Source organism: Syngnathus typhle, linkage group LG8 (assembly GCF_033458585.1).
Source record: "Syngnathus typhle isolate RoL2023-S1 ecotype Sweden linkage group LG8, RoL_Styp_1.0, whole genome shotgun sequence".
In the NCBI taxonomy this organism is placed as follows: Eukaryota; Metazoa; Chordata; class Actinopteri; order Syngnathiformes; family Syngnathidae; genus Syngnathus; species Syngnathus typhle.
In genome coordinates, this window is record NC_083745.1 from 2,912,258 (window position 1) to 2,934,581 (window position 22,324).

Below are 22,324 nucleotides of genomic sequence, written 5' to 3' on the forward strand. Positions count from 1 at the left end.
CTAATCCCTCCATGATTGATGTCTGCTATGAGAGGCTCTGTAGCAGACTAATAGGGCTTATGAGGATGGCCACAAAGTCCTTTGTGTGTGTTTGAGAATGAAGCAAACCTGCGTTGCTCCGTCCAGCGGGGTTTGAATGACACGGAGAAGGGGTAACATTATCTTAATCTGGATTTAACTCTGCCCAGTCCTCCAGGTGTGTGGGTCTAAGGACCCCCTGGTTTTAGAGAAGTCTCAAAAACTCTTCAGACCCCCCCCAAAATGGTCCAAGGCCGACCTCCCTTTGCACAATGACTCCCAGTAAATCGTGAAAACCGAGTTATCACCTTTTGAAGTGTTTTTACATTTTGGCTTCCCTTTTGGTCCATTTCTTAAAATAAGAACTAAGATTGTTCGAAACGATTATCGTGTGACGTCGGGTGCATTAAGAGCGTCCTCCCTTGATGTCGCAGCCTTTCTGACATCCTCGACGTTACCCTCTCCCCCTCACGCGCTCCATTTTTAATTCAATTAATGCAAAGCAACATTTAAAAGGAACCTTAGAAGTACCTCATGAATTGGCTTCCATCTTACTTAAATGTGCACTCTTGCGTGTGAAGAGAAACGATAAGACTCTCTAATTGCCTTTTTAGAGTAATAATAAAAAAAAAAAAGGCCTCCCTTTTGTCAATTACGATATTCAGACAGTGTGTCGTCGGAAGTACCGAGTGGTGCCTTTTAAGGCCATCCCTCGCTTTTTGTTTGGATTTGAGCTTCCTCGCACAAGTTGAGAAAAAGAAAATCCCGACACAAGAATGAATAACAATTCATTTTGTCTAAAGTTTTAGCCGTAGTCAACAAATGTTTGTAAATGCGTGTGTGTGCGTGTGCCTGTGTGTGTGTGTATTCTGATCAGTAGTCAAAGAGTTGACTTTGTAATTATGTTCATTATAATTGGCCACACTATCGGACTCTCTCATCGTTGTGAAGCCCACTCCACACTGGACAATGGTCGCCCTGTGTGTGTGTGGGTGTGTGTGTGATTATGGAGGGTTTACTTACACATGCACACACACACACACACACACACACACACACACACACTTGAGCGTGTCTTAACCTCCTTAATGAGTTTTGCCCACCCGCGCTCCGATTAATTGATAAACGTCAGCCTTATCGGCGTGGCCGATCTGTGAATCCATCCCACGTCTCGATTTGTTTGTTAAAGATGTCCGTTAAAGGAGATTAATGGCCCTGTATAGATTTATGACCGATCGCGGCAAAGCTTCTTTAAGGATGCAGAGAAGAACTTGGGATACTTTTTTCCGGTATGTGTGTGGCATGTTGAAAAATAAGTCTGGTGAGATATGAGTCACATCATTTGTTAATAAAAAGTAGTTTTTTTCCTTCAAAAGTAATGCAATTCATTTTTTTATTTAAAAAAAAAAGAAATTAAATTAAAAAAAATGAATTTGACATGCGATTAAATTGAGTTACGCACGCACACTCGCCGAGCGCCCTTCCTCATTCCGAGCGTCACGCGATATTACCTTTTGTATGTTAATATGCGTGTTATTTTTCACGCTACATTCCCCCCCTCCCTCTCCTGTTCCAGTCCCGCTATTGTTCCATCCACTCCACATCACCATTTACATAATTGAACTTTTGATTAGACTCCGTCGTTTGAAACGAGAGGCGCGGTAAGATGATGCCGGGCGATTCTCCTCCTTCTTCTTCTGCTGGCTTTGTTTTTCGAACGAGAAGACGTCAGGAGCAGAGCGAGACTCATTTCGACAAATGTGGCATTTCGAGAGAGTTGACAATTATATAATGGATTATATCGCAGAAGTTGTGATGCGTTTGCCGCATGTCCGAGATTGACACGTTCATGTATGTAGAGTTAGCGCGCGTCTCGTGTTGCCGCAGGCTCCCCGTTTGAGCGGATTACAAGTTTTAAAGAGTCGCAGCTTCGACACCTCCTCAAATCTGTCACACCGCTTTCAAGCGAGCGAGATCGGAAAGACGCACAGTAGCAGTGGTGGCAGGCAGCCTTTTCTTCTCCTCCTCCTCCACCCTGCCATCGTATCGGCGTTCTTACGTCACCGGGTTGGAGGACGGTTAAGTTGACGCTCCACTGGTAAAGTCTGTCTTTGTGTACGATGGTTAGTGGCAAAATATGACCTGATATTTTTCGTCACAAAAAGTCCAACCTTTCCTTCGGTTCTGGCTAAAGTCTTTGCAAAAATTGCGATAATCTTCCCCAACAGGAAACCGCATTCCCGGGTTTCCTCCTATCTTGCGGTTCAGGTATTGTTGGGAGCTTAACCCCCCCACCCCCCCATGGTCGCTCTCTGCCTCCATTTACTTCTCTCTTTGCCCCGTTTGGTGTATGCTGTTGACACTGCGGCGCGGGGAATAATGGATTCTCTTGTCGGCCCTCCTTGTATTTTCCCGCCCAGCCTGTTAGGCTGCCGTTTAATAGCGGCAGAGGGGAGGTTATGTGGCGCTGATAGTAATGAAGCTTTTTCTTCCTTTTTTAATGCGGAATGTTCGCGGGCCGAGGCAATCCTCGCCGCTAATCCTACCCTGCAGCCTAGCTAGCGACATGTTTGTGTGTGTGCGTGAAAGACACACATGCACGCCTTCCTTCAGGCAAACTGTAAGTCAACATGCATTTTGACTCGTAATGAAACGCGGCCTGTTCCTGTCCAAGGCAATACGCTTTTTCTTCCAACCTTTGATGCATTCGTAAACACTTTATCAGGGCCCGATGTAACGGAACCAGGCCTTTTCCGCCGACATCCGGTCTCACGGCCACACGGCGAGTGCAAACGACTCAAATTTTGCTCAGAAAAAATTGAAATCGACTCGATAATCGTTTTAGACACATTGCTTTTGATATTTATGTTAATTTGATCAATCCTGTTGTTTTTTTTTCCTCCCCAACTGGTGTGTGTGTGTTTAAGTGCGAGTGTGTAATGTTTTCTGCCGGCGGGGGGGGGGGGGGGGGGGGTCTTCGCCTGTGTGTCTAATTGCTTTAATAGCACCTGGTATATAATCCCAGGTAATTAGAGTGCTCCAATTAGACGGCTACTTTTTCACCGTCACTTGAAAGAGCGGGATGGGGAAAGGCCTGGAGGAGCACCACTACACACACACATACCTGCCTATCCACCCAACGACACACAATGTTCTATTCTTCGGTGACGTAATTTCTGTAACTACATCCCTCTTACCTCTTCTGGACTTGACGTCCGTGTTATTATAGGCTTGTTGTTTTTTTATGATTCTTATTTATTTAGGCTGACCTTGTGTGGAAGGTCCCAGAGGAGAAAGGTTAAGGCCCTCTTTTAAAGATGAGCAGGAAATGTCAAGTGTCTCCCCTTCGGGCTAGCGCCACTGTCTCCTTGCACTGAGATGCCTAAAGGGGTTTTTACTACTCACACTCAGATAGCCACACACACACACAAAAAAGGGTACAAAAGTCAGGAATTGCTAGCAGTGACTGCATTCAGTCTTTCATCTTGTAGTGTTTGAATTTTCAACTGAAATGGAGGAATTCCATTCAAGCTGCCATGTGAGTGTGCAAAGATTGTTTGTAAATAATATACAATAAGCACTTGAAGTTGTCACTAGCATATTTTTTAATTTCAGGCAAGTTGATATTGTCAAATCCAATAGGCATAAACTCCGAATAAGACAGCTCGCTTTTTTTGTAAGTTGATATCTCATCAGCTTTAAGAAGACACCGCACTTGCAGTTGCAAGCAGCGGCCAACAGAGGGAGTCGGGTTGCCACCGCTGGTCTTTTTTCCTCTGTCAAGCTCCAGTTGCATTATGGCATGTATAGTTAACATCACATGTGTCTAATCAATGATGTCATTTTTTCCCAATTGATAACACAAACACTCTGAAATAATCCAATGAAGTTGTTCTAGTTTCATAGCAATTAAAACTCACCAAATTGTTGACATCGTAAAACTCCTATTTACTGTACATGGTGTTTTAACTAACATTTTAGCACTCCTAACAGCCCGACAAGTGTCAAATTGAATTACCCGCTGTCTGAGAAAACCAGTTTTTGAGGAAAGCTTTTGCACCTCGATAAGACTTCAGAGGAGGAGCTAATTAATAAGATGTTTACATTATCCACGCTTGCACGCCTGAACAAACGTCCATGACGCCTCGCTCATAGCAACTAATTGACGGGGAGGCGCTGCAGAGTCCAATCTTCAGCAGTGCGTTTCGAGAATTACTCAACTGCAGACGGTGACAGGCCCGTGATTGGGGCCGTGGATTCATTTTACAAAACATCAAGCGCTGTTTGATGCAAGTAAAATAAAGTATTCTTTTTTTTCTTCCTCCAGCCTAGCCCGATCCCAAGCCCAATCCTGGGTGGGAAGCCCAACGCCAGCCAGTCGTTGCTGGCTTGGTGCCGCGAGGTGACGCGCAACTACCGCGGCGTGAAGATCACCAATTTCACCACGTCCTGGAGGAACGGCCTGGCCTTCTGCGCACTGCTGCATCACTTTAGGCCCGACGCCATGTAAGGACATGTTTTGAAGTTTTCGTGTTTTCAAAGCAAATTGGCAACCGGCCAGTGAAGGCTTTGCGCAAGTACCATTCATTTGCTGGATGTGAATCTCCCACTCGGGAGGGAGTCTCCATTAATATAATATAATTTAATATTAATATCATATATACACACACGCACTTAAACACTGTCCCTCCCTCTCTCTCTGCTGTTTTTCCAGAGACTACAAGTCGCTCAATCCTCAGGATATTAAAGAAAACAACAAAAAGGTAAGAGGAGACCACCCACCGCCACTCGGGGCCCTTCACGTCGCTTAGCTCCCTCACCACCACATCCCCGATCGGCCTTATTTCCGCATCAGCCATTAATCCCTCAATACAATGCGTGTGTGTTATGGTCGTTTTCATTAGAGCCGGCAACCCCCCCCCCCCCCCCCCCCCTGGTCGAGTAAATGGATGTGAAAACACAGTCGTCTGATGCAGGCTTCCATCAGCTTGTCAGCAAACCGTGTTTGATGTTCAGATTCCGCCGTAGCGTTTTCTTCCTCTTGCCCCGCTGTATTTTCCTCCTCGCCGTATCTCCACCTTCACATTACGAGTTGCAAACTCGCTGGCATCACCGCGTTCCCCTCGGCTCTTTTGCCGCGTACGTTCACCTTCATTTTCCATACACACAAATGCGCACTTGCCCCACAACCGCTCCATCTACACACACACACAAGCCGTCCCCTCTCCGGCCCCGAGGGCTACAGCGAGCGATACGCGTTGGCTTCCCGCAGCTTGATTTCCTTCTCCTCGTACACACTCTGGCTGGGCGATAACCTCTGGTGGCCCTGTTAGGCATGAATGCTAGCCTGTTGACAATAACCACAGCCAGAGAGCCAATCCCATATCTACACGCCCCTCCCCGCTGCAGGTGCCTCCTCGAGTAGCCTCCAAGAAAATTGGCTAGATATAAGTAATGTGGGAATATGCCGTGGAAGGCGATAGGCGAAGAATAGCCGCAGCGGTGTCGCTGTGTCCGAGCACCTTGATGTCGCCCGGGTGACCAATCCGATGCTGGCCGCCATTGCCTGCTAACTTCTTGACTTCCATCTGATTGTCAAGTATCTCTTTCCTCACTCCCATTGTTCAGCATCCTCCAATTCAAATTTCGCATCACGGCGATCGGCCTCAATCGGTACAAAGGAGGACGAAAGAGAACGTAATGAAATGTTTTCGGAGTTGCCCAACGCGCCGCCGCCAAAGAGTTGTTGTTATTATTGGGGAGGTATTGAATGCAAGCGCACCTCTCTGCTCCTTTTCACAGACCGTTGATAGACGTGCCCCCCCCCCCCCCAAACCGCCCACCCGCCTCCTTTCAGCATCCATCTGTGTGCAGTGATTGCAATGAGCTCAGACTGTGCTGAATTATGACAGATAAGGACAATCAATATCGGGGGCTGCTTAGTCGGCGGGAGGGGAAAACAGAAGTAAATATTTAAGAAGAAAAGATGCGTTATCTGTGCATATGCCTGGGTGATTGTCATGTATGTTTTTTTTTTGGGGGGGGGGGGGGGGGGGTTCTATGTATTGGATCTTTTTGAGTGCATGGAGAAAAGGCGACCGGGCCAAGGAGAAGTCATTTGGCGCGCCATCTGATAGTACCAAGCGTCGTGAGCAGGAGAGGAGGAGGAGGAGGAAGGAAGGGGGTGTTGATGATTGACAGCGATAGATAGCTGTCAGTCACCAAAGGGGGAGGATGCAGGGTACAGCGGCCCGGGGCAGGCCACGCTGACATTTACTCCCAAAGCATTGTCGGCAGGGTTAATGGAAAGTGAGCAAGTGGAGATAGTTGTCCTTTTCCGCCCTCATTGTCATACGGCAAAAAGCTTCATAACGCGCTCGTATCAGTATGGAGGAGGAGCGTACGGCAAATGGATGCTCCTGATTTTGGGTCCATTTGGAAAACTCGTGCCTCGTTAAGATAATGCAGCGAGCCCGCAAAAAAAAAAAAAAAAAGGCTTAACATGGCCGGTGCGTGTAAGAGGCTACGGAGTGAAAATGAAGTCTTTTTTTTTTTTCGCAAATGGTCCTTAGTGGCTGATAGGAGAGAAGTTCTGCAAAGAATAAAGCGTGACACGGAGGTCAAAAAGAGCGCGGTGCGTGTCAAAGGCTGAAACAAAACTCCCCGGCTCTTCGCACACCTCTCCCATTCTCGCTTTCCCCCTCGCTTGCCGTCGTCGCTCCTCCATTCTTTTTCAAACTTGTCGCTCCTTTTCAATGCCAATGGGAACAATGGCAGCACGCTTTGCTGCCTTCAATGCGCGTTAGAAACCCAATCAGGGTCACTGCTTCGCCATTTTCTTTTTCTTTCCACCCTCTCCTCTCCTTTTACACCTTCCACACTCGCACAAACCGCTCTCTCTGTTCTCTCTTCACACACTTTGGAGTTGAGATGTTCGGCGGCCATTGTTCGCCTCCGCATCGACGATGATGCAATAGGACGGGTGGGGGAAGAAAGACAGCCGACAAAAAGATGTTATAATTGCTCGTAAATGGAGGAAAGTCTTTGTTAAATGCTCATTTATGACCTATTAACATGCAGGCAAATTAATCAAAAGCAAACAGTTGGTATGCGTCCAAATAGCAAAACCAACAACTGACTTGATCTTCAGGGTGCACATTCAAATCGATTTTAAATCTGTTTCGCTTTCTTTCTGTGCGGCTGCAGAGATGGAGGAAGGAACTAAATAAACGTATATTTTCAGTGAGATGCGAAGACACCGGAAAAAAAAAAAAGGAAAAGCTTTGATAGGTTCGGCAGCGAGACAAAGGAGGCCTGCAACAGGTTGGAATGAGATCAACACTATCCAGCGGGCTAGATACAAGCTGCGATACGTGTGCGGCTGTGTTGGAATGGAGATGGTGTGTGTGTGCATGTGTGTGTGCCGCTAATCTATTTATTTACCTGTCATTGGCTGCGATAATGGTTTTCATCCTGTCTCTCCTTGTCTCTGTCTATCTGCTAATGTGAGGGTGTGTGATTGGCGCCCATGTGTGTGTGTGTGTGTGTGTTGTGCTTGATAATCAAACCTGTATTTTCTCATCACACTCTAATCAGACCAATTACACGCGTGACGGAGAGCCTGGGCAGGCTGATGTGGTGGATTGATACACACACACACATACACACGCAGAGTGGGATTAAGCGCTCTGTCTCCGGGTATCTCGGTCTCTTATCTGGGACAACCATCCCTGATGTGACCTGTCAGCAGTCCTGCGAAAAGGTGCCTCTCTTGCACAACCCCGGCGTGGGAATCAAATACATCGTTGAACCCCCATTTTCGCTTTCTCAGTTAGCTTTTTGAATAACTCCCGTGAAAATGGTTGCTAACAATCCCGGAGAGTGTCCTGAAACTGGTTCTGGAAAAAGAGAGTACTAAAAATGGTAGCGGTTTTATCGGGACCGTTTGCCTATCACTCAACAGATCTCTGCTGGGTTTTTTTGCTCACCAGGCGTACGACGTGTTTGCCAGCCTGGGCATCTCCCGCCTTCTGGAGCCGTCGGACATGGTGCTGCTGGCCATCCCAGACAAGCTGACGGTGATGACCTACCTCTACCAAATCCGGGCGCACTTCTCGGGCGAGGAACTCAACGTGGTTCAGATCGAGGCCAACAGCAGTCGCAGTACCTACAAGGTGGGAGACTTTGAGACCGACACCAACGCCTCCATCGGACAGGACAAGTTCTACGCCGAGCTCAACGATGTGCAGCCGCAGCCCGTCCACGACGGCATATCGGAAGTTTCCGAAACCGCAGAAGTCCCGCCGGTGAAGGTTGACATCGCAGCGCCGTCGGCCACCTCGCAAACAGCGGCGCCCCGGCCGTCCTCGCCGCCTTTCCCGGCGGCCGTGACATCATCGGGGTCCAACCTCCTGAAAGCGAAAACCTTGGACCTTTCCGACCTACCGCAGAAGTCGGATGCCGAAAGGCCGCAGCAAAGGAGCCAGGCCGCGGGAGAACAGAGCTCCTCCGTCACCCTTACGGGGGGTCATCCCTCCTCTCTCTCGCCCACTCATCAGAAACTCGGCTTCTCCTACAACAGGGACGCCGACCTCATCAAAAAGAAGAGGGCCAGCCTGCGCCACTCGGAATCGGAGCCCGTGTCCGACACCGGCACGGCCGTCAATCATACGGAGGCGCTAACCAAACAGGTAAACACAGTTGCTGATGCACTTTTCGCGCATTTTGTAAGCAAGACAGTCAAGCACACACATATTTAATCGCTGCAAACTTTGTAATAAGCACATCCACACCTTGTCATTTTATCCCGACGCCCTCGTCTTTCGCCTCGATTGAAACTCCGGTCGTCTCGTCTTGTCACGAGACATTGCGAGGACGCCAACATTCATTTCCCCGCTCACTAAGCTTCTCGTCGACGGCATTCTCCGAGATGACCCCCGTACGGAAATTGTCCCGCTCGGCATTAGTCGTTGCCTGTCTTTTCCGAGACGCCGCGGGGCCGGCCCGAAAGAACCCCCCCCCCCCCACTTTCTTTGACATGTAATCATATTTTTCATTACATTTCTCATCCCCTGGCTTGATGGCAGTCGGTCCTGTGACCAGTCAGGCGTGGTGATGCTGTGCTTTTTTTTTTTTTTGCTGCGAGCACACGTCTCTCGCACAGGAACGCGTTAAATGCTTTGCTATCGTCCCCTCCCCTCCCCTCATGCTTCCTGTTTACAAGTGGAAAGGTCACAGGACGGGCGGGGGGGAAGCCCACATTGACAGCTATGACACCCCCATTTTATATCCGCATTTAAACGCCTCGCGAGAAGCACACAGCCCGGCCCACTTTTGATACGCACACACAGTTACGCAATGCCAATGATACACAATCAATTGAATATGGCCCAGATCCATTTCGACAGAGCTTCCCCATTTGTTTTCTCTTTTATAGGAACCGGCACCTGCCCCTGTTTCCAGCCCTCCTAGTGAGAAGGTAACCAGGCTACAACATACCACGAGTTGGATCCATCAACCTATTGATTACTCATTTGAATAATGGACTGATTCAATCATCCATACCATTGTGACCCGTTTATTTGAACAGTGCCTTATCTAAATCTTTTGTTTCAGTTCAGCAAATGTCTGCTCTTGCTCCTTCCCGCAGAAAACCTTATCCCGTCAGGAGGAGCTGAAAGAGCGAGCCCGGCTGCTCCTGGAGCAGGCCCGCCGCGACGCCGCCATGAAGGCCGGCAATAAGAGCGTCCCCAACGCGGGCGTCGCCGCCACAACGGGCAGAGGCTCCAATGTCTGTGATGTGAGTTTGGATTTTTTTTTTTTTTTGGTACAATATCAACCACATCACATGAAGTCTGTTAGTGAAACTGATGTCGAGAGTTAATTTTTTCCCAGAGTGAGTTGAATTAAAATGTGTCTCGCTTTCATCTCCTAAGCCTGCAAAAAAAAAAAAAGAGGGTCTACTGTAGTGTCGTGTAGCACAGACTCTCTTCACAGCACCCTCTTGTCCAAAAATGTCCTCTTGAGCCAAGAGAGGAGACCTCCTGCTCATTAACTTGTGCTCACACTCTCTTGACCGTGTCAAAAGCTGTCATGTCAACTTTCCCCCCCCCCTTAAACAGTCCTCTCGCTCTTTGGTCATCCCCCTACCCGCGGAATCATCGTGACACGCCATCCGAACGTGCGTCCACTCTTTTCCCACAGCAACAACACCTGTCAGGGGGGTTACGTTTGAGGGCCAAATTGCCATCACGCTCCACTGAACCACTCGAGGAGGAGTTAGCATAAGGAAGAAGTCACATATGTGCAACTTTCTGCTTTGCAATGGCAAGTTCAAGTTGAGTTGGACGGAAACAAACTCAAGTCTTTCATAAATCCTGAGATTGGTAACCTCAAAGTCCTTAACCTGGCAAAAGCAACAGTGGCCAAACTCTGAAGGGAGAGAACAATAATGACATTCCTATAAACGCCGGCTTTGGTAATGAAATATCTGAAAGGCGGCAGCTGCGAGTGCGCAAAGAGAAACGCGTGCCCTTGAATTTCCTCCACATGCAAATACATGCACGTAATCCAGAGGAAACAAACAAGCGGCCTTTTTCCAAGGACCTTCCAAGGTCCACAACGGAAGGAAAGCTAATTAATTCAAAGCCGCTTGTGCCGCACATCTTTGAGGAAGAAGAAGAAGGTGCGGCGGCAGCGGCGGCGGCGGCCCGCCTCGTCTTTCGAGATGGCCGACCAGCTGTCTGACTTTGCAAGGGCAGCCACTCTGCTCTAACCCCCCCCTGCCCTCCTCCTCGAGCCCCCCACCACCCATGCGCCTATTGAATTGTTTACACTTTTTTTAATAGAAAGCATTGATCAAAGGAAGGCGACGGGCCCCCGAGGCCAACGTGCTGATAATTGCCAGTGATTCAGATTAGATTACTCGATGTCTTCTTTTGATTAGCGTGAGTGTGCGTATGTGCACGTGTGTGTGTGTGTGTGTGTTATCAACCCGATTCACCATCTTCCTTCTAAGTAGCCGCCGTGCTGTTTAGCATGCATAAGGTAAGACTTAATTCAATTAAACCGGCCCGGGAAGTGGCTAAGACGAAAAAGGGGGGGGTCGTCTTGCGTGGGTTGCTGATGTACGGTTCAATCTGCGCTTTTTAAATTGTTTACACGCGTTTGTCGATATTAGTTGATAATTGGACAAATAAATGCATTGGTCTGCAATGCTCGCCAAACTTTTAAAAAAAATTTATCGCTCATTTTCAGATATCAAATTATTATTATTTTTATAAACTATTATTATGATGTCATATTTCAAAATATTTCATCAAAGCAAAGGTAAAAAAAGAAATCTAAAAGTAAACAAGAAAAAGTGCACAGTCGACTGCTAACATTAGTCGAACGTCTGTTATGTTTTCGGAAACTTTTCGGACGGTGTCGGTCCTTTTAAGGTCTCCGCCGCGGTCGTTTAAACGGGCTGCATGACTCAAGGAGGAGCTGAAAGGTGAACATAAAACATTTGACGTTTTCCCTCTTGAAGTGCTGCAAGCGATTGTGTCAAACATGAACACGAGGCATGCGAGTGCGTGTGCGCGACCGCTTTCTTCTCGGCTTGCTCGGGCTCTTGTGATGCAACGGGCCTGCATTACTCTTGCTCATTAACACACACACACAGGCACACACACACACTTGGCGTCTTTGATCTCTCCTTCGCCCGATTCGGCCACGACACATCTCCCCGCACACTCCAACACACACGGTCCAAAGGAACTCCCAGGCCAACTATTTAGTTTCATTAGGGGCAGATGCTTCAAAAAGAGGAGGGGGAAGGATGGGGGCACTCGCAGAAGAAAGGGAGAACAGAGTTAAGGAGTGCAGGCCATGTTTTACACAAATGCCAAGTGTTCCCATTTTTTCGGGTTTCGTCACAGACTTCTTGCTTGAATTTATTGGACGATGTGTTTGCGGTTTGAGCAGACAGAAAAGTCATCACAACTCGTCAGCAGTAATATTGGTCATCCGTCACTTTAGAACAACACAGCCTCCATCTTGCGCTCGAGAGCTGGTCGAGGGAAAATACGAAGGGGCGATTTCGGTAGGCAGTATGGAAGCTTCTTGTTTTGGCCACAAAAGGAATGACGGGAAAAGCAGCAGAGTCGGGTTCAGAGTGCAAGCGATGGCGGGGGAGCCGCCGGGGTCAGCGCAGCGGAGACCCTGGCGTCCCCTCCGCGGCGGAGGCGTGTCGGCGAGGTGGGGGTCTCACGTCGGCAAAAATCAAACGGGACCCAATTATAGGAATCTCAACGAGTCAGTGAGCAGGGAAGTCTCGTACCTGGAAAACACGGAGGAATGTGTATGTGTGTGTGCGTCCCGCACACACACACACACACACACACACACAGCGAACAGGTACACACTTACACGGTCGTCATCACAGTGACAATTAACATGACTATGCTGCTGTGAAATTACTCCTCCCGTCTGCTAATGAACAAGACGAGCTCAAGCGAGACAAGACGCCGCGGACAAAAAGTAACTGGACATGACGCAATTAGCATAACATGACTTCTCAAACGGTGGAACGGCACCAAAAAAAAAAAATCTAAATGAATATGAATTTAACACTTTTGGTGGGGGGGGATGGCACTCGATGATGAATTAAAAGTAACTTGCGATACAAGCCAAGTTCATTCGGCAATCACGCTTGTAACTCAAAACACTCAAATCATGATTTTCGACACCTCTGCTGTCACTCGCCTGTTCCGATATGTTTTTTTTTTTTTTTTTTTTAGGTCAGCGTAGATAAAGGGTGGAAATGGAGGTTGCAAGAAAGAAAGTGTTTTTTCCGTGAGCGCAGGGGAAGCAAAGCGAGAGGAGTGGACCCGTGTGACCTTACATGAAAGCAACAGTCACTGTGGGCTACAATTAAGGACTGCGGGAGGGGAGAGGAGAGCATAGGTCAGCAGAACAAGCACACACATCAGCAGGCAGGCGGACATTTTCTTTTTGGAATGACAGCTACAGAACACGAGTGGCGTTACCGATGCTTTTTTTTTTTTAGACACGAGCCAGAATGCGATACAGTAAAAATGCCCCGATACTACTATGCTGATATTTGTTAGCTTGACAAGCTATTCAGTTGTCAAAATTTTAAGTGTAGTTGTTGGTCACGTATTTTTAAATTCTAGTCTTATGAATTATAATCAAAGGTCAATATTTGCGTGCGCGAGCCACAAAGTTCAACCGATGTTTTCTTGCGTTTATTTACCCCCCCCCCCCCCCCTGCTCCATGACAGTTGTCCCTTGGGTTTAAAGGGCAAACCTTTCCCATATTACTCGCCCGGCTGATGTGTTTAAGTGCGTATCCTGTTCTACCTGTCCATCAGGACAAATGTTCTTTGTTAGGCACCGACACACAAGACCATAGTTCCACACTTTGGCTGTTTACAAAGCTAAATTGTCTCGTGAATACAGTTTTTACTTTTGGATGGTGTCCATTTCTCTTTACAGCCTGTCACCAACTTTCTCAGACGCCGTGCTTTGAAAGAAGTGGCGATGACGCGACTAAGCTAGCTCAGTGGCGACAACTCGTATATCCAGTATGTAACGTTCACATACGCTAAAAATGTTCCGAGATTTTCTTTTTCCGATTTCGCCAAAGGGGGTGAGAAAAAGAGCGGGTGAGGAGGGGACAGAAAAGGGGGAGGGGAGGGGGGGGCTTATCGTCTGCCTCCAGACAGAGTGCGCGGATCAATGGGCGTGTGAGGCGGAGCCCACGGCGATCAATGCATTTGATAAAGAATTAAAGAAGAGCCACCGTACCGTGTTGCTACAGACAACACGCCTTCATTAAGAGAAAAGCGGATCGGTCCATTTAATACAGCGTAAGACGGGAATTGCATCATTCAAACAAACGCGTCATTTAAGTTTGCCAGGAAAAAAAGTCGAGAAAATGCTGGCAGTGAAAAAAAATGAATCGTCCGGTGATTTGTTCATCATGAAGTTGTTGTAAACGGTGTGTTCGTGCGCGCCGTCGCAGTGCGTGTGGCCGGGCGAGATAGAGACCTAAAGCACCTCTCGACCGTGAATTAGCCTGTCATGACAAATGTCTGGACCTGCATGACTGGCTGCCAGACTGGCTGGCTATCTGGGAGGTTGGCAAGCCCCCTTTTTTTTCTTCCAGATAGCGATTGTGTGTGGATGGGTGGCATCGCCGCGTGCCCACGCCAGCTCTCTGTACGCGGCTAGCGGTGCATGCTCTCCTCCGCGCACAGGAAAAGAGCAACCTTAAAAAAAAAAAAAAGAGCCAGAGAAAGAACCTCCAGAGCAGAGAGGGGCCCTCGTCCAGACGCCAAGCCCACCGAGGAGCCCTCTGTGTCAGTCTCGCACTCAAGCGTTTCGCCCGTCCTCCCCCTGGAGGTGCCCAGCGGTGGACGGCAGACGTGATTGTTCTCGCTCTTGCCATTTACAAAAAGCCTCTTTCTCCCTGTGTTTCCTTTCTTACAGTTACGCTTCCCACCGACCACCGGGTTTACTCATCCTTTTTTTACCGTATCAGTCGGAGGCTGCTTTGCTTTGTGCATGAGGTCATTTATGGTGGCTATTGTATCAAACGCTGGGAAAACATCAAAAGTTGTTCTTTTGGTTTCTTTGGAAAATTCCATCCCATCGTGAGATCCAACTGACATTGGATTGCACTCCTCCCTTTCGATACATGTTGGTATGACAAACACGCGTTCAAAGCAACACTGTCTTCATTGAATCAGTGTTTTTTCCGGGGACGTCTTACCCGAGATAACGCGTTGCAATATATTGTGCTGATACGTGTTCTCTTATTTTGCAATCAGTGTCTTTATAGCTGACTGAGCTCGGCTGGTGCCGGTCACATGCATTTTTCCATAGCGTTAATCCTTGCCCCTGGACAGACGCAGTCAATTTTCCCCATCTTGTGTCCCCCGGAATTGCTCGCCAAAAAATAGAAGGTGGTGTTTCACCCCCCCCCCCCCCCCCCCCACATCGTGTTTGGGCCGCACGAGCTATATATGCTTATTGCTACACTCAAACCTGCTGGTTGTGTTGGTATCTGCAATCAGTCCATTGCCAGGAGGCCCGCCGCCTTCCTACGACATTGCCCTTTATCATATTACACTCATAAAAGCCGCATGGAAAACAGAGTCAAATGCAAGATAATTACAACAAGCCAAAGAGGGAGGCAAAGTCATTTTTGCAAGGCAATGCAAAAATGGGAAATAGAAAGACGAGTCATGTTTATTCATGAACTGGTCGTACCGCTCTTGCTTGGCTTTTGTCTCTGCTTAGGGAGCCTTTTTTGCATACTAACAAAAAGTTGAGTCTACTTTCTTTTCAATGGAAATAACAAAACGGGCAGTCATGTGACGCAGGTAACGGGTGAAAATGCGTTGAAATAAAAGCTTGCTAATAAACAAAATAGGTGACCTAACATTGAGCCTTGTGGAATGCCACAGAGCTGATTTTGTATGTCACTGTAGAAACGTTTTCACTTTATTACTTAATACGTTACTGGAATGTTAATTGATTTTGCATTTATTCATTTCATGTCATTTATTTTATTTTTGTGGCAGCCTCCTTCTTCCACACTGTCAACTTTTTTTTTTTACAATAGTGATTATCTTCTCTCACTTTTAATTGTTTGTGCCCCCCTTCCACCCCCCACTCCATTTCCCTAATGTGTGTGTGTGTGTGTATCATTATCTCTTTAAAGGTCTGTTCCCATCTCCCTTTGGGCATCCCCTTGGGCACACACACGCATACACCCTCTCAGAGAGTGCATTAAAGTTGCCTGCCTTGACAATACAGCCCCATTGTCCCCGGCACCGACAATGGCTACAAACAAACAATTGACATGGAAATGGAGAGATGTAGCTCATTAGCGGGGCGCTGCTTGTTTTGTTAATGGATAAATAGGAGTCCCGCTTGAATAAGCGGGCACCTTAAAAAATGAGGAGGAAAAAAAAACCTGCTTCAATATGGAGAAGCCTGATTAAGAGGAAACCACAGGGAGGGAGAAGTTACGGAGAGAGTAACTAACGTCTGGAGGTTGCGGCACTTGCACAACATTTGTGAAATGTATTGTGGTAAACTTTTTTTTTTTTTGCCTTTGCATCCTATTACCGCCATTTACAAACAGACACCAATGATGTGTGCTTGTCAGGATGGTCATTATTTACCTGCCGTTTAAGTGTTTGCTCTCACACTGTGTGTGCATGTGTGTGTGTGTGTGTATACACTTGTGTGCGCATGTTATCAGTGAAATCAGATTGAATCGCCGCCAAAGATGGCATTTCTGACATTAGGCCGATGACGACGGCTCAATACCGCATGTGTATTTATTGTGTACACTACACGTGTTCATTTTGATTAGGTCTTCCAGGAAGAGATGTTGTCCTTGTTGCCCGTCTCATTGAGATCAATTTTGGCCCATAAAATATAGTTGATTGCCTGAGGCGGTAATTCTGACATCATTTGATTAAAAACGTTTTTTTGCGTAGGAACATGATGCCGAGCGGCGGCGGCAGCTGCGTGAACGAGCCAGGCAACTGATCGCGGAGGCTCGATCCGGAGTCAAGATGTCCGACATGAACCTGGACGTGTCGGCCGGCAGCGCTTTGAAGGGCGGAAAGTTTCCAAGCCTTGCTGCAGGTTAGCACACGCATTAGCACTCTACTTGCCATGCTAACACTGTAAGCACACATCGCCATTACGCTCTCTCAAGGGGTTCCGCTAATCCTCGGAGGAAAAACAAAATGTCATTTTGCACCGACCATGGGTTTGGATCACCCGGTAATTGTTAATCAACACAACACACTAAGACCCCAGTTCAGGCTCCGTATAGCCAACCCAGCTAATAGCCGACCCGTCGAGTCTGTGAAACTTTAGCGTTCACGCTCCCCGCTGCTTTCCATTTTCCTACAAATGATGGGTTATTATGAAAATTAGCGTTATCAAAGCCTTTGCCGTTCTCCTTTGCGTCTGACGCGTTAACGATAAGCCCTCTGTTGTTAGGAAATGTTTATGCGAGATGATGGACCGATCAAGGGCAGCGTGGCTTTTGTTCAAAAGTATTTGGACGTTTGACCTACTGCAAATCTTTTTTTTGTCATTTCATAAACTTGCGCCAACTTGTCTTTTGTTCCTAAAGTTTCAAAGGCTGTTTAGGGGAACAATGAGCTCTAGTTTTGTGGTCAATATATAATGAAGGCAGATTTATTATTTATTATTCTTTTCATTTACCTTATTTCTTTCAAAGGCAATTTTTTTTTAGTCTGGTAAAATCAAATGTTCAAAACAAATGACTTTTTGTCTCCAAAGAAAATTGAGTCAAATGCATACGTGGCAAAAAAAGAGAAGTACAAGTTGCTCCTTCAATATCTCTGAATCGCACTAATTGTTGATCTCATTAAAAATGGAACCGGGAAGAAGAAGAAAACGAACGAGGAAGAGAAGTGCTGTGGGCTGCGTTACACAAGGCCTGCCGAGCAGAACGCCTAATCCTAGCCTCTCTCTCTCACTCGCTCTCTCTCTCTCTCTCTCTCTCTTTCAATGCAACTCAACCTAACACCCTCCACCCTTCGTCTTTCTGCCCGCAAAGAAACTTTCCAACTCCAGCGCCTTTAATTAAGCCCCAGCCACTTGCAAGCACGCTCCAAATCGCAGAAAGCAAATTAAGAAGAGAGAAAAAACAACAACAAATGGAAGACGCTGTTATTGTTTGTCTCTTTTCATTGTCAGGAAGAGTTTCTTGTTATACGACGAGTTATCAAACTTGGCATCCTGGGACTTTTTTTGCGGGTCCCCTCGTGATGCATGCCCACCAAATTTCAGGTTTCTGGGCTGAATTGTTTTCGGAGGCTGAGTAAGAAAAATAGGAAATTATCCGAAAATGCACTGTTAAATCAAACCAGCAGATTTTCTGTTTTGGCATCTTAAATAATTTTTTGGGCCTGCTCATGACAGACCACATGTTGCTAAACTGACTTTTCTAAAACTAACCACTTTCCTTGCTATTCAACCTTTTTTTTTTTCCCCCTCTCACCTTGTCCTGTCTTACTAATAATCCACAGATATGTTGGATGATGAAGAGGGTTGCCATGGCGACGATGGCTTTGATAGTAGGAAGGGTGAGGACGTCAATGTGAAGGGTGACTCTGTTGAGAGCGCAGCTTCTTCGTCTGACCTGGCCGCTAACCCACTGGAGGCGCCTCCATCCAGCTGCAGCCGGGGGCCTCCGGAGTTTACTAACCCCAGCTCTGAGTTATCACCCTCGGGTAAAGTCGCTGGCTGTGGTGCTGCATGCTTGGCTGTCTGGTGCTCCTCTGTAACACACTTTTTTTTTTAACTTTTCTTTCACATATTTTACTCAAGAAAAGTGCTTCCCAAATCTGAAGACTTTTTCATGTTTTGTGTTTGTCTTTTCCTGCTGATGTGTGGCTTGAAGAAGGACATGAAAACCAGGCAGTCTTTTCAAGTGCACTATCTTCACACCTTTGTTGTTGTGTTATGTTGCCTCCTCATTGATGTTTTAGTCATCTTATTATTCATGAAAAAGCCCTAATAATTAAAAGTGGCAAGAAAGTCATGATCAGGCTGAGTGAGGAAAAAAATGACTTTCAAAGTTGCATGCTTGCAGAAAAGATTTTTTTTTATTTTTTAGTTAGCTTGAAAAAAATATCCATCCATTTTCTGAACCGATTTCCCTCACGAGGGTCACGGTTAGCACCAGTTAGCACGTCCGCCTTACTGAATATTCCTCAGTCCGAATGGATGGAAACAGTTTGTCAATATGGTAAAATGTAGTCCGGTGTCATGCATCATGTTGCGCGTGACACACGAAAAGGTCTCCCTGCTCCTCTTTCATGTGCCTCCATGCAGCGTGGCAGCCCTGCAGGGGTGCTGTGCTTGCCCCTCCTTCCCTGCAAGCTGCCTCTGGAAGGTGAAAATCATGTCCGGCAACAATCAATGAAAATGGATATCGTGTTAGGTGAAGTGTGTAAATTTAGTCCCAGAGAGAATCAGAGGGGACTAGCTCAGTTTATTTATTTATTTTTTTAAGAATTGATATTTATTTTATTTTTTTAGATGATTGGATGAAATTTTATGAGCGCCGCCTCATGTTCCTCATGTATTTTCTTTGCATTTGTTTCAGGTGGAAACAGCAACCTGAAACTGAAGAAGCTGAGCGAGGTCCGACCCAGTTCCCTCACCGCCGGCCCTTCATCGCCGTCCTCCTCTTCTTCCTCATCTACGCCCACCGCCACCTCTTCCTCCTCCGCCTCGCCGCTCAGCCCTGGAGACGGAGGGGAGGTATGTCCTAAGCTATAATGGAGACATCAAATTAGACTTAATGGGACATTGGTGGTACTTTTGAACAAAATGAGCCATAGTTGAAGACTCTATGGGCCAAAATGGGAATAGACGCTTCTTTAAAAGTCCCATTGATCAGATCCATCGACCCCCGGCTGTCACTCTGCTGCGTCCTACGCGCCCGACGCTCACCTGCGTGGCAATAGTCGCTATTGACTGTGACCTTCTCCGGTGTAAGTGTGTGTAGCTTCTGATGTGAATATTGAGTCGGGCGAAGTCTTAACATCACTTTAATTGATTGATGGGAATGTCGAGTGGACTAAGGCCACGTATGTGTGTGGGCGTGCGCTTATGGCGACACTTTGATCATCGATTCACATAACTAACCTCTTGTGTTCAAAGCCAAAAAGGGCTTAGCCCTTTACGGCCACTGGACTGAAACAGCGTGTGTGTGTGTGTGTGTGTGTGCGTGTCCCCGCTTGAACCGTCGCAGCATCACACTTCAGATTGCGCGTGCAATGTCCGCCAGATTTTGCGGGGGTTTGAATTCAGAAACTTGCGGGCACATGTAAATTAATTTGCGTCGACGTTTAAGTTTGATTGATTTACATGCGTGTGACGCATTATCCATCCGATTTATGCAAGGTCCAAAAAATGTTAAATTGCTAAGTCTTGCTTTGTGTGTTTCATCACTTGATGTTTTTTTGAGTGGCTTATCCAAGCAAACAGAAGAAGAAGAGACTTACTTAATTGCCGCCATTGTGAGCCAGCAGTCGAAAGCGACATTAACGAGTCCTGCTTATGTGTGCGCCGTTCGACTATCTGCCGCCGTCTTAAGCAGCGGAACATGTTTGCCCCTAATTGTCGACTTTATTACACTTTTGCCCGTCCTATTAGCGTTAGCATTCAACTCTGTCGCTTTCTTTTTCCACTTGGCTTGGCTCATTTGGAAACGTGCTAATAAAGCGTTTTGACTTTACTTTTGACTTTTTTTTTTTTTTTTCTGGCGCGTTGATAGCAGTAGAAGCGAGCGTGGCGCTTTTTAACACGTGTTCACTTTGAAAACAATAGCCTTTCTAGCCTTTTTGCATAATTTGAATATATTTTCTGGCTGGAGGTTTTTGTTGAAAGTCAAGTTAATTGCCTCCTTTTTTTGGCGTCTCTCCCCTGTGTGTGCGGAGAGGGTGCGCGCGCTCGCACGCGCGTTTGTCGATCCCTGTTTGTCGACGCGGACGCAAACAAACAAAGCAGCCGTGTTGCTAAGGTATCACGTTCTAGCAGACATTGCGTGGAGCTCCCGCAGCAGGTGTGTTTGCGCACACGTGTTTACATGCACACAAATGTGCGTTTGGATGGGGTACTTTGGTTCCCAGGTGGGAGATTGAGTCAGATTAGTTGGTCGGTTACTTCCAAGGTTTGTTTCTTCTTGTGGTCGGTTGATTGGTGTGATTGGTTGACCTCATTTTGTGTCGCGCAGAATAACGCGGAGCAGTTGCGGGCAGAGAGACTGCGCCGGGCCACCGAGAGGCTGCGCAGCCCCGTGGTCTTCAACAAGGACTCGGCAGTCAGAAAGACCCAGCTCAAGTCCTTCAGTCAGTACGTGGACAACCGTCCAGGTACGTCCGTGCCGTCCGTTCAGTCATTAAAAGGACATTTTTAATGTTGCCTCCTTCCCACAGAGGTAAAAAGGCAGAAGTCTGCTCCGGAGGACCCAAAGAAGGCCGAAGAGGATGACTGGTTGCAGACGGAGCTCGACATCTTTCGACCGTTTGAGGAAGAGGTTTGTCTCGCTGTCAAATCATTTTTTTTTTAAACACACCAAACCACAACATTAGGTACACCATGTACACTCTTATTTGAGGTCTGTTATTTTATTGGCAGCTCTTTCCCCCACACCCCAAGGAGTTGACTTAGTGTGTACACATTACACACGCTCGCACTCCACTCGGCCTGTGTTTCAACTTGAGTGTGTGTCCATCAGAATGCTATAATTTCAACGCGCGTCTCTTCCCGAGCAGCCCTCTCCTCTATCGGCGACCCCACATCCTTTCTCACGCACACACAGGCACACGCGCACCCCGCCGCCCGGGCTCCAGGGTTAATGGGTGTTGAACCTTTCCATTATCCCGATCAGCCAAGAATTACCTGCTGAATGATGTTTGCATTAATATAATATATATGGTAATTTCCCTGCTCTTAATTACGGCCGGGCCGAGCGCGGCAAGGGGAGTGGGCTGATCATGTGTAAAATTGATTTGCCAAGGAGAAAAATATGGCGATAGAGCGAGAGGAAAGGGAGGCTCCACGAGGAGGAGGCGGAGAGCTACTGGGAATTGACACACACAGGCGCAGAGAGAAAAGTGCTTGCCTGGTTGGAACAAGGGGGGGGGGGCAAACTTTCGCACTAGTTCTTCTTCCCATTAAGCAGAAAAAAGAGCATCAGCAATAAAATGGAGATTTGTTATGTGAATGAACATTCTCATCAGTCTGCGGAATAGCAAGTACAAACATCTGGAAAGAAAGCTGACTTAAGTGGATAGATTATATTGCAGGAGAATTTCATGCAACTATCATTCATGGTGATTCATAAATTGAGGTCTTCATGATCTCCAAGTTCTCGCCAAACAAGAGGCGGCCATACTCATGTTGAAGCGTTTTCTTTCTTTTTCTTTCCCCCAAACTTACTCCTTTTGTGTTGTTTCCGCGAGGATGTCTCAATGATGAGCGACACCCTCTGTCACTCATTCTCACTGTCCCCCCCCCCCCCCTCCTCTTTCTTTCTCTCTCTCTCTCTCTTTTGGTCTCTCAGAAAGCGTTCAAAGACACCAGTCAGTATGTGGTGGGCGAGCTGTCGGCGCTAGAGAGCGAGCAGCGGCACATCGACGCCCGGGCGGCTCGCGTGGAGAAGAGGCTGCGCTATCTCATGGACACAGGTAGCCCGAGCCCAATTACGCCGGGGAAAGAAAAAAAATGT

At 47.2% G+C, this 22,324-nt stretch overlaps 1 protein-coding gene across 3 annotated transcripts in view; it reads left to right on the forward strand.

Moving 5' to 3' along the window:
• Positions 1-22,324, forward strand: part of ehbp1 (EH domain binding protein 1) — a 63,153-nt gene that overhangs the window by 24,407 nt on the left and 16,422 nt on the right. Inside the window, exons 11-21 of one of the 3 annotated variants that reach the window (XM_061285146.1) lie at positions 4,346-4,524; positions 4,733-4,781; positions 8,010-8,708; positions 9,455-9,496; positions 9,668-9,817; positions 16,539-16,689; positions 18,111-18,314; positions 19,193-19,350; positions 20,828-20,966; positions 21,030-21,130; positions 22,160-22,283. In XM_061285146.1, the coding sequence (XP_061141130.1) occupies positions 4,346-4,524; positions 4,733-4,781; positions 8,010-8,708; positions 9,455-9,496; positions 9,668-9,817; positions 16,539-16,689; positions 18,111-18,314; positions 19,193-19,350; positions 20,828-20,966; positions 21,030-21,130; positions 22,160-22,283 (1,996 nt within the window). The remainder of the gene's footprint in view (positions 1-4,345; positions 4,525-4,732; positions 4,782-8,009; positions 8,709-9,454; positions 9,497-9,667; positions 9,818-16,538; positions 16,690-18,110; positions 18,315-19,192; positions 19,351-20,827; positions 20,967-21,029; positions 21,131-22,159; positions 22,284-22,324) is intronic. The other 2 variants (XM_061285147.1, XM_061285148.1) reach the window with 2 other exon arrangements.